General features: G+C 30.9%; 1 protein-coding gene across 6 annotated transcripts in view; it reads right to left on the reverse strand.

The window, feature by feature from the left end:
• Positions 1 to 4,278: 4,278 nt before the first annotated feature.
• The window catches only part of prkd3 (protein kinase D3), a 185,902-nt gene continuing 177,736 nt past the window's right edge, over positions 4,279 to 12,444 (reverse strand). For all 6 annotated transcript variants that reach the window (XM_009293241.4, XM_680391.9, XM_073927830.1 and 3 more), the window contains 2 exons: positions 7,634 to 7,719; positions 4,279 to 5,993 (listed from right to left, as the gene is read on the reverse strand). In XM_009293241.4, coding sequence (XP_009291516.1) covers positions 5,820 to 5,993; positions 7,634 to 7,719 — 260 coding nt within the window. In that variant the 3' untranslated portion in view covers positions 4,279 to 5,819. The remainder of the gene's footprint in view (positions 5,994 to 7,633; positions 7,720 to 12,444) is intronic.

Below are 12,444 nucleotides of genomic sequence, written 5' to 3' on the forward strand. Positions count from 1 at the left end.
AAATTAATTTCAAAACTAAAACATTATTTATATACTGAATAAAAATCTATTAAATCTTGCTAATTCCTTGCGGTTTAGGGCTTCCGTAGATTGATGTCGATATTCAAAGAGCATGGAATCACCAAGAGGCGACAATCTGTTGCTGTTTGGGAAACAGCCACTAGAAGCCGCTAGTTTCATGGGACGCGATCTGAAATATCTTTTTTACTTATAACATAAAAGCAAGGTTAACAAAATAACTTACTTACTATTTTACTTTTAACCTTCACTCAAATTAGAGTAATACAAAAATGAGTATACCCCACTACTTTATCTTGTTTATATGGCCTCCATGATTTTTAATGACAGAATTAAAAATGATGAATTTGTGTCAGAATTCAATCATTTTGGACAAAGTGGCTTTTTACATAAATGTTTATCAATCTTTCTTTAACAGACAGCACATGAAAAAATACTATATAGTGTTATAATACTACAACAAAAAGTACTGTAAATCTGTTATCAACAAATCTTTAGTAATTTTTATTTAAACATGCCACTATTTATTTGTATTATGCCAGTGTGTTAACTATTAAAGTCATTTTAAGTAATTTGTTAATTTTTGAATAAATATGGTTAAAATATATTAAACATGTCTGTAAAATTAAATATTAAAAGTGCTGATTATCACAAATGTTGTACTGGCGTCTTTCAGGTTGTATTTCAGCTTTAATGCGCTTTTTAAATAAATAAATAAATAAACAAAGCAGCTACTTACCATTGGGACAGCAGATCCAATGGACGGCCAATCGCTTTCACTCCAAAATGGAGGAATCGCAAGGCTGTTGCTGCCTTAGGTGCTGCTGTTGCAATGGAAAGTTCAATTGAGTGTCACCTCTGATTCTATGCTCTTTGCTATAAAACTGCAGAAAGAATTGTGTTGCCTTGGGTTCTGCAGTAAACAAAACAGCATGATGTCATAAGATTTCATTGATTTCACAAATTACACAGCATTCTAATATTTGCAGATTTAATTCAGGCAAACTTTAGCATACAACTATACATTGATTGCATAATCAAAAATGCTATAAAATTGAATACCTTGCAAAATAGAATTTAAGACTTTTTAATACTTTTTAAGGACCTTAAATTTCTCTACAATGATGTATCAACTTTTAATACTTTTTAAAACACAGTGGTCACCCAGTTTTTTGCCCTTCATAAGAAAAAGTTTGGGTACCTCCTGATACAGACAAACAAAATGATAAGGCAAATCTATCTGATTATAATTCATATAGAGCTATTTTATTTATTTGTTTATGATGAAACTTATATGTCCCTGTATATTCTGACTGTGAAACAAAAAGAAAGAGAACAAAGAAACAAAAGTTGAAAAAGAAACAAAAGTTGTTAATTTTACCTAGAAACAATGGTTAAATGTATAAAAATGTATTAAGTACGTTTTAGGTATTTAAATGTAGACTGAAGCACGTATTTCCATCGAGCATGTGTTGCAAACAACTACACTTTAATAAACATCAAAAGTCAGTCCAAGGCATTAGAAAAATGTGGACAATTTTTTAAAAAGCCTTTACTGGCATGGCTTTTCCTTTAAACTGTGGATGTAGGCATATTTGTTTATATTTTTTCCAAATGTTTTGAGTGCCTTGGACTGACCTTTGCTATTTACTCTGACGAATCCCTTACCCAAAAAGCACCAACACATTATTTAAGCTACCCCTAACCACTTTTTGTTTTATTTTTAATAACTACAATTTATCATGCACTCTGATCTTTGAAACTTTTTTACATTCACAAATATTACATATCGTTACATATGCTACATGAATCTAAAGAGATGTTCCTGAAAAAGAATCATTTGGACAATTTGAATCTGTCTCTTCATGGTAATCCAAAACCTTAAAGCTGAAAAATTACCTCAAATGCATGGAATGTATAGTTTATTGAATCAGGACATACTGAAATATACAGAACACTGACACTTGCCAATCCAGCGGCAACATAGTTATGTAATGATTTAGAGATTTCATCACTTTAGAATTATAAGTTTCTATCTGACATTTTTGCCAAAATTGAGTTATTGACATATTCTTATTAATTGACAACTTATTTACATTATGGACTGTTTTTTTTAGAAAAACAAAAAACAAATGGTACATAAACTGTGCTATAATTTGCAAAAACTTTGAAGCTCAATATTACAAAATCATTCAGAACGCAGATAGAACCTTATAATTCCAAGGTGACAATTTGTTTGCCCCAAATGTACAGTATCTGTACAGAATGGCTTTCCTTTCATGGACAGTAGGAAAAAATGTAACTGTTAAAAAAATTATTTTACCCTGATATTTGTTCATTTTACCTAGAGTGCTTGTGTATGGAGTCAGACAAATCTCGAAAATAATAAGTTTGCCAAAATAAAGCTCATACATGCACACCACAATTCACAGTTACCAAATCTATGTTGTAAATTTAATTCCCCAAGTGAATTGGCTGTGTACATTTCTAAATAGTGTTTTGAATTTCTGCTTTGTATTTGCGTATTTATGAATTGTTTTGAATTTACAAATTGGATTTCCATATTTATGAATTGTGTTTTGAATTTATGAATTGGAATTGTGCATTTATGAATTGTGTTTTGAATTTATGAATTGGATTTGCGCATTTATGATTTGTGTTTTGAATTTATGAATTTGATTTGCGCATTTATTAATTGTGTTTTGAATTCATGAATTGGATTTGCATATTTATAAATTGTGTTTTGCATTTATGAATAGGATTTGTGCATTTATGAATTGTGTTTTGAATTTAGAAACTGGATTTGTGTATTGATTAATTTTGTTTTGAATTCACGAATTGGATTTACACATTTATGAATTGTGTTTTGAATTAGCAATTTAGATTTGCACATTAATAAATAGTGTTTTGAATTCATGATTTCGATTTGCACATTTATGAATTGTGCTTTGAATTTAAAAATTGGATTTGTGCATTTAGGAATTGTTTTGAATTTACAAATTGGATTTCCATATTTATGAATTGTGTTTTGAATTTATGAATTGTGTTTTGAATTTATGAATTGGATTTGCGCATTTATGATTTGTGTTTTGAATTTATGAATTTGATTTGTGCATTTATGAATTGTGTTTTGAATTCATGAATTGGATTTGCATATTTATAAATTGTGTTTTGCATTTATGAATAGGATTTGTGCATTTATGAATTGTGTTTTGAATTTAGAAATTGGATTTGTGTATTGATTCATTTTGTTTTGAATTCACGAATTGGATTTACACATTTATGAATTGTGTTTTGAATTAGCAATTTAGATTTGCACATTAATAAATAGTGTTTTGAATTCATGATTTCGATTTGCACATTTATGAATTGTGCTTTGAATTTAAAAATTGGATTTGTGCATTTAGGAATTGTTTTGAATTTACAAATTGGATTTCCATATTTATGAATTGTGTTTTGAATTTATGAATTGGAATTGTGCATTTATGAATTGTGTTTTGAATTTATGAATTGGATTTGCGCATTTATGATTTGTGTTTTGAATTTATGAATTTGATTTGTGCATTTATGAATTGTGTTTTGAATTCATGAATTGGATTTGCATATTTATAAATTGTGTTTTGCATTTATGAATAGGATTTGTGCATTTATGAATTGTGTTTTGAATTTAGAAATTGGATTTGTGTATTGATTCATTTTGTTTTGAATTCACGAATTGGATTTACACATTTATGAATTGTGTTTTGAATTAGCAATTTAGATTTGCACATTAATAAATAGGGTTTTGAATTCATGATTTCGATTTGCACATTTATGAATTGTGCTTTGAATTTAAAAATTGGATTTGTGCATTTAGGAATTGTTTTGAATTTACGAATTGTATTTGCACATTTATGAATTGTGTTTTGAATTTACGAATTGAATTTTCGCATTTATGAATTGTGTTTTGAATTAAAAAAATGGATTTTTGCATTTATCAATTGTGTTTTGAATTTACAAATTGAATTTATACATTGATGAATTGTGTTTTGAATTTAAAAATTGTATTTGCACATTTTTAATTGTGTTTTGAATTTATAAACTGGAATGGTACATTTATGAATTGTGTTTTGAATTCACAAATAAAATTAGTAAATGTGAATTATGAATGTATTACTTTTGAGACTGATCTGGCCCCATATTTGTGTGTCCAACAAATGTTGAGGGAGCATTTGTGTGTAGAGGGATAAATGTGCAACGTACCTACAATCAAAAACCTAATTTATCAAGATTCATTTTAATATTGAAGGTTGATTTTACAACAAAAAGTCCATCATAAAAAAAAAAAAAAATTCTTTTTGAGATTTTCCAGTTCTGGGATTCAAAGTTCAGAGTTAAAGGTTTCAAAATTCACTGAACAAACTTCACTGTGCAGTACTGCACATACCAAAATGTAAGAAAAACAGAGAGAATGAAAATAATAAAAATAGAATATAACATAACACTGATCATCTGTTTAAAACTAAAATGAATAGCCGTTTCTTAAATACATGTTTGTATTCAAAAAGAGCTTTCTAAAGGCTTGTGCACACCAGGATGATTTTCCTCGCGCTCATCATCAGCATTTTTGGGACATTTTTCAGCATTCATACCCAAGTAACTATAACTGCCAATGAGGAAAGTGAATATGCAAAATCACTCCCTGACATTAGATGAAGCTTAATGAAAAACAAAAATACCCTGGCCATCAAGAAGGAATATACTGTAACATCATGTCTTGACTTGACAAAATCACTGATCTCACTGATCTCTGAACTATTTTTAACATGACACATGAAACCAAAATAATAAGCTCAATCTGTTTTAAAAACGCTTTCATGACTGGTGTTTTGCACATTGGTATTCACGTTCACATTGGTGCCCTTTGCTTAGTCACGAGGCATTAAACGTGAATGAAAAATGTCCCAGAGCACATGTGCCTTAAGTCATACAGCTTTCTCACAGTAGGCTTTTGACTAACACATCTGCACTGCTCAGTTGCTATTATATTTTAAGACTGCAGTATGAAGAATAAATAAAGATGGCTCTGTAAAGACTGCTGGAAAGGACAATGGCTACAGTGATGTAGAAAAACAAGAGTCACGGCAGACGCCAATGTCTTTGGTCCACTGAAGATAACATCTCCCATTACATCTGACAAACTCATCCTGGCTTTATTAAGAGTTCAGACACTGTAGTAATTGTTTTATTTAACACTAGACCAAATTTTTTTGGCTGTCACCTCACAGAATTCATTTCATTGTACCAGATGCAGCAGTCACATAGTTTAGTGCAAAAAAACCCCAAGCCTTCAGGAATCCTTCAATCTGCTGTAAAACCTGTGTTGTAGCAAATCGATTTAGAAAACAAAAGAACAATGGCAATAAAAAAATGCATGTTCCAGTTTGATGCTTTCAAAATGAAAGTCTATGAGCAAAAACATAAACAACTGCATCACTTTCGCCTTTACGTTTTACGTCAGTCACATCCTTGTAGTAACGCAAGCCAACGTTCTGACATACCGAACGTACACTTTGATAAGAAATGAAACATAACAGCACCGTTTGCAAAAGAACAATCATGAATACTTGTGAATACGCTCCCAATGGAAATCTCCACACTCTGCACTCATCTTCATTAGCATTACTGACATCCAGGAAGTGTCAGGCTCGCTGGCCATGTATCAGCTTTCTGTCCTCACAGTCTGCTTCATCGTATTTGAGTCTCGACGGCATCACACCGTCAACAGCTCTCTGTGGTCATCTGAGTTCAGCTCACGTCCACTAGGGGTCCTCATCCATATCATCCAGGTTTGGTGCCATAATGAAGTGCTTTGGATACATCAGACTGTGCTCATAAGCATACTTCTCCCAGCGTGCATCATCGCTCTCATGAGTGATGTAGCGTTCGCCTCGCCGAGTTTCAAACTCCCGCAGATCCAGCCATGTTTGGTAGTCCTGACACACACATGGACAAGGTGAGGTTTAGGGCTATGATAAAACACTTATTTTACAGTTCTAATAATTGACATTTGCCCTGTAGGGTTAATGAATATATCTGTTTTGCAATCTCAGGACAGGGTTGTAAAAATATACCATAACCTACTACACCATGATATCTTTAACTTTATTTATTACTTTCATTTACAATTTCTTTTTTTTTTTTTATTAGCTTATAGGATAAGCAGGTGATAACGTATAGATATATTTAGACCTTTTTCATCTGAAAAAAAGGTGAAATTAAAATATTAATACAGGACCTCTGTGCTTAACCATAAATGAACACACAAAAAAAAAAAAAAAAACATTACAAAATAGGCTAACATATTAATTAACATCATTACTTGTACTTTATTTTAAACATAGGTTTTTGAGGGTTTTATTTCACATGCACAAACAAGAATAGAATAAACAACAAAACATAGGATGGGAAATGTAAAAAAAAAAAAAAAAAAAAAAAGAAATTTCTAAATTTACTGTGACTTGTATTTTGTTTCAGACAACACGAACACAAAACATTTAATGTTTTGTCTGGTCAACTTCATTTCATTGGTAAATATTTACAAAATATTTATATATTTCCTGTCATTCAAACCTGACACATTCAAAAAAAAAGTTGGGACAGGAGCAATTACTGGCTGGTAATCAAGTAAATTGTTACATAAAAATTGGGCAATATATTAAAAGTAAATTGGTATATATTAAATATTGTGATCTGAATCAAGTGATGTCAATAAGTCTGTAATTATAATTTGGTATAAAACCAGCAATCAAGAAATGTCTAGTCATTTAGGAGAAAAGATGGATCGCCTGCCTGGCAACACATACGCTTTATACACAAGTACAGTCCATTAAACATGTACACATAGACATCACCTATTTGCCATAAAATTATAGGTAACTATCTGTATACAATAACTTTGATTGTAACATTAACTTAATTTGATTGTAATGCAATAATGTGCACCTTTTGTAGAGCTGCTTTGAAACAATTTTGTAAAAAGAGCTATACAAATAAACTTGATTTGAATGCTAAAAAGTATTTTTTAGCTTTTGGAGCACAATTTACTGCCTTATTTTCTAGGGATGCCCATGCATATTTCATGGTGTTTCCATACTGCTCCAATTTTTTCTGATTTGGAGTTGTATTAAAAATAAACAAAATTAACCAATAAATAACTGCATCAAGTAGGTCCTTATTTTGGGGTGCACTTTAGAAGTTCAAGTTGATGGCATAAAGCACAGCCTGTATTCTTTATTTTACAATCAAGTTGTCATGGGATGTCACATTTTAATCTCATAAAATTACAGATATTTAGACATTCGAAAGTGAAAGAAAACCAATCAAAATAGTTTTGTTCTGTCAGGTTTACAATGTAGCTTAGTGATAGATGCTTTCAACTCAGAATTGCACATTGTTTAACATGCTTAAAGCAATGTTATGATATGCTAAAAAAAGAGCATTGTGTTACTGCATATGTACCAAATAATACAAAACACAACATTACAAAATTTTGCTTTGGGGAAGGAATATGCAGTATATGATGGGTTGCTGGCTCTGGGGGCCAAGGCTTGCAAGCTATGCCCATGATTCTCACCTGTAGCCATGGATGACTGAGGGTTTTATCCACACTGTAGCGTTTCCTCATCTTGACTTGCAAAAGATTGTTGATCAGATCTGTAGCTGTGGAATTTAGGAGACATTGGTTTATTCAGGAATACTGACAAGAATAGAGAAAAGTATTAATGAGTATTTTTCTTTAGGGTTGGAAAATGTGACTATTAAATCTTTAGTTTTATATAATGCTCTGTTGTTTATTTTGTGGTGTCAAAAAACACTGCTTACAGTAATATTTTTCATTATTTGGAGCACAATCTAACACTTCACCATGGAGATGTAGATGGAAAAGTGAAGCACAGAGAGAAAGTTGAGAAAGCAAAGAGAGAAAGTTGCATGTTTAAATGATCACTGTTTACAGTCTGCATTTTATTTCTAGCAATAATTCATGTTGGGCCTGTAATTATTTTGAAAAGCATTTCATGTTTCATTAATATTTATTTTAAACTTTATCTAGAACGTGAACTAAAACTCACGTTCTAAAACTGAAAAAAGAGAAAATTATCACAATTGGTGGTTTAAAGATAATTCAGAACTAGTAAATAAATGGTTAATAAAATATACAAATGAACATTTATACATCTTATTTTTCAAACATATAGTAATATTTACTTTATATGTTAATGCATGAATTATTAACTCAAATTTATGCAGTTTTGTGACTTAAATGTCCTGACTATTCATGATTTGTAAAATCCTCTATGAATGATGATTAAAGTCTACATATAAGCGTTATATTTTAAACAGTATAAAGAGAAAACTACATGGTGATTCACAACAAAAATATACATTTCAAGATACACATATGAAAAAAAAAACTTGCAATCTTAATCTAAAATAAGAAGTGTTATATTCTGCATTGAAGATTGCAATGATTTTTTTTTATTAGCAGTTTCATTTGTGTTTTTTATTGTGAATCACTTTGTTTTTTATCTCCTTTTTCTGACTGAGCCTTTAATTGCCATTTATAACGGATTTACAAAGCATAGTCCTCACTTCAAATTAAGTCACAAAACTGCATGAAGTTGAGTTAATAAAGCGTTCAGTAGTTATAAAATAACTATTACTATATGCCTGAAAAAAGATGTTAATTTAAAAAGTTTATTAATCATTTACTTACTCATTCTGATTTATGTTAAAAAAAACACCAACTATCTTAAATAACTGGTTTGTAAACAATGTAATACTTAATTTAATATGAAAAGTATGAAAATACAATCATTAGGCACATTATACATGTGCATACTACTAATCATCATACTACTAATCACACCCACCCCACACACACACACACACACACACACACACACACACACACACACACACACACACACACACACACACACACACACACACACACACACACACACACATATATATATATATAAAGCTGCTTGTAGATAATATGTAATGAAAATGTAGATAATAACTAATGCTTAATAAATGATTTATAGTGTGCAGTTATTATAAAGTGCTACCGATATGGAAGAAATGGAAGTACATTAGTAGTAGTCCACAGACTTTTTTCTTAAAGTTATGATTTGTGTAGTCAAAGTTTGCAATCTTTTACACACATACCCTCAATAAATAATTCAATTTAGTCCCAAGTACAAGTTTTGGGAAAACCTCCTGCTAAATGGGAAGAACTTGAAATGGTTTCCAAGGGTTCATGCAAAATAATAACTATTTTTTTAATTCCACAAATTTGCAGTTTATATAAAGAAGCAAGCTTAATATTTATGTGCAAATAAACAGGCTGTAATTTGATTTATGGTATAATTGTTTCTACATATATATGAACCATAGACAATAAATAATACACACTGCAAAATGCACTCTCATTCCATAGTTCAGATTTTGTCATATTCCTAAATGTACTACAATATTTTAAGGTTGCAATTTTTTTTTTCAATTATTTCATTCTTTTCATTACAAATGTCCACATTGTAATGCCTATTTAGTAATACTAGTGTAAAACAAGTATGGTAAATATCAGGGTAAGTGGGTTACTTCTCACACTGGTGAAATAAAGCAAATGTAATAATGCATTTGAGGATAATTGCTCTAACAAAAATAAACCGAGCTATAAAACCAGACTGGTGTAAAGTGTAGAGACAAAGAAAAGACATTTATAGTGCAGTAGAGGAGTAGCAGGCTAAAATTGGGAGAGGCTGCTGTAATGTTTCAGGTCTCGGGTGGAAAAGAACTATTCTGAACACACATGGGGGAGGACAGTCTGTCTGCTTACAGTCTGACACACACCCAGACATCTCCCTCTATCTTCTACAGCTAAATAATACACACACCTTATTCTTAGTCATACATGATTCCTTTTGTCTTTGTAAAACATATGATCCCAGCTTTTATTCTCAGTACCTGCACCTATAAATCTAAAAACAGGGTTGCTTTAACCAGGAAGGTATTTTAAGAAAAATGCTCAGTTTTTCAGATCTCTTACAGTTTTTTAAAGAGATAAAACTCTATAAAGATTTTTAAAAACAAGGTATGAATGGAGTAACTTAAGGTTAAAAATATCAAAAATACATTCCAACAATATAGAGCCAATACGTTGTATTGTACTTGTTGATAACTAATTAATTAACCATTAGTTTTTAAAGGGAACCCTGGTATCAAGACTTGTAGGCCTTAACATAATGTGAACCATGCCTCTTAGTGAAATATGTAGGAAAAAATGATTAAATATTCGTCTTATTTAAAAAAATAAACCATTTATTTTGGAGTTTGCCACTGTTTTCAATGATGTAATTTGGTGCTCACCCTCTGGTGTTGTTTCTATAGTAAACAAAGCAAAAATGGGGATACTAAATACTAATTTGATGCCTCAATGTGCAGCTTTTGCTTGTAATTTTCATTCAAAGGGTTTTTGGTTTTCATTTCCATTTATTTTTCATTATAACATTGATTTTGGATATCGAGTAAACTGTATACATGTATACATGTCAACATGTCAACATCTCTTTTCACTGCTGAGTAATCATAGGGAATCATCATAAAACTGGATGGGGTTTATTATTGTCAGGTGTGGAAATCACTATGCATTAGTGTATGGCCAACAACTAGGGCCAGACAAAATCTGTGGACATTTTTAGCTATTTATGCACAGAATTTTGTAAAATTAAATTTTATTTTACATTTATGTTAAATGATGAACTATTAAACCTAATATATGAAAAAAAAACATACCTTTAATAACTTTTATTTAATTTTTACAGTGCAAATCCAATTAGATTATTTGGTACTTATTTGGTAAACAAATCAAGTCCATCATATAATATATCTACCAAAAAACATTTATTACAAGATATTACAATAGTTAATGGATCAACCCCTAAACCTATGTTCTCATAAACAACTTCAAAGTTGTATTACCTAGTTCATACCTTTGTCATTATACAAACTTTTGTCCTTGTAAACCCGTATTGAAAATGTTTCAAATTAAGGCAAATTAAAGACATGCATTATGGTTAAAAAACTCAGTAGGATTAAAAAACAATTACCTATGCAGGTTCTTAAACAGAATTCAGTCAGTGTTTCCTTTATGTAATCTAAATTTGTAATTGTAAAAATATTTAGTGCATTCCTATTTATTTTACTCTTTTTGTTTACAATCCCAAATCAAAACAAATCAGAAAAAGTTGTGACAGTATAGAAAATGCATATAAAATAAGAAAGTTATTTTTAAATTTATATTTAAAATAATAATTTAAATTTACTTTGACTTGTATTTCATTGCAGACAATACAACAAATATTATTTAATGTGATCCTCATGATTGTTATTGTTGTTGTTGTTGTTTTTTTTTTCAAAATAAACACGTATTTATATTGTATTTCTTGCAACATATTTAAAAAAAAAAGTTTTGTGATATTGACATTCCTTTTCACAACATTTAAAAGATGTTTAGGGACTGAAGACAACAAGTGGTGAGATGTTTTAGATGCAACTTGCCCCATTCATCCTGCAAACAAGTCTTAACAAGGGCAGCAGTACGTAGTCTTTGTTGTCACATTTTGCACTTCAAAATGCACCATACATTATCTATGGGAAACAGGTTGGGACTGCAGGTAGGGCAGACAAGTACCTGTATCCTCTTCCTCCGCAGTTAAGACTTTGTAATTTGTGCAGAATGTGGTTTTGTATTGTCTTGTTGAAATATACATGGGGCATCCATGGAAACAGACTTGACTTGTTGCTGGTAAAAGTCTGGATCATCCTTTTCTTCTTTGGTCCAGGTCACACAGCGTTCATTTTTCTTCCAAAAAAAGACCTGAAATGTTGATTCATCTGAACACAGTTCACGTTTAGACTGTGTGATGGTCCATCCCAGATGCCTCCAAGCCCGGAGAAGACGACGGCCCTTCTGGACACTGTTAACATAGGGCTTCCTACAGTATAGTTTTAACTATGTAACTATGTATTGTGGTACTTGATAAAGGTTTGCCAAAGTAGTCCTGAACCCACATATTTGTTGGCAAACTGGCAATAATCTGTCCATCTTTGCTCCTTTACTCACCTATGTCAAATCACATCATTATTTAACCAATTTAGCTGATTACTAGCCCTAAATTGCTCCTGTCCTAACTTTTTTTGGAATGTGTTGCAGGTCTGAATGACAGGAAAGGATGTATATTTACAAATGAAATGAGGTTGACCAGACAAAACATGAAATATTTTGTGTTCATACTGTCTGTAATGAAATACAACTATACAAAGTATATTTGGAAATCACTGCTTTCTTTTAATTTGCTTTTTCCATACTGTCACAACTTT

This window comes from Danio rerio, chromosome 17 (genome assembly GCF_049306965.1).
Source record: "Danio rerio strain Tuebingen ecotype United States chromosome 17, GRCz12tu, whole genome shotgun sequence".
In the NCBI taxonomy this organism is placed as follows: Eukaryota; Metazoa; Chordata; class Actinopteri; order Cypriniformes; family Danionidae; genus Danio; species Danio rerio.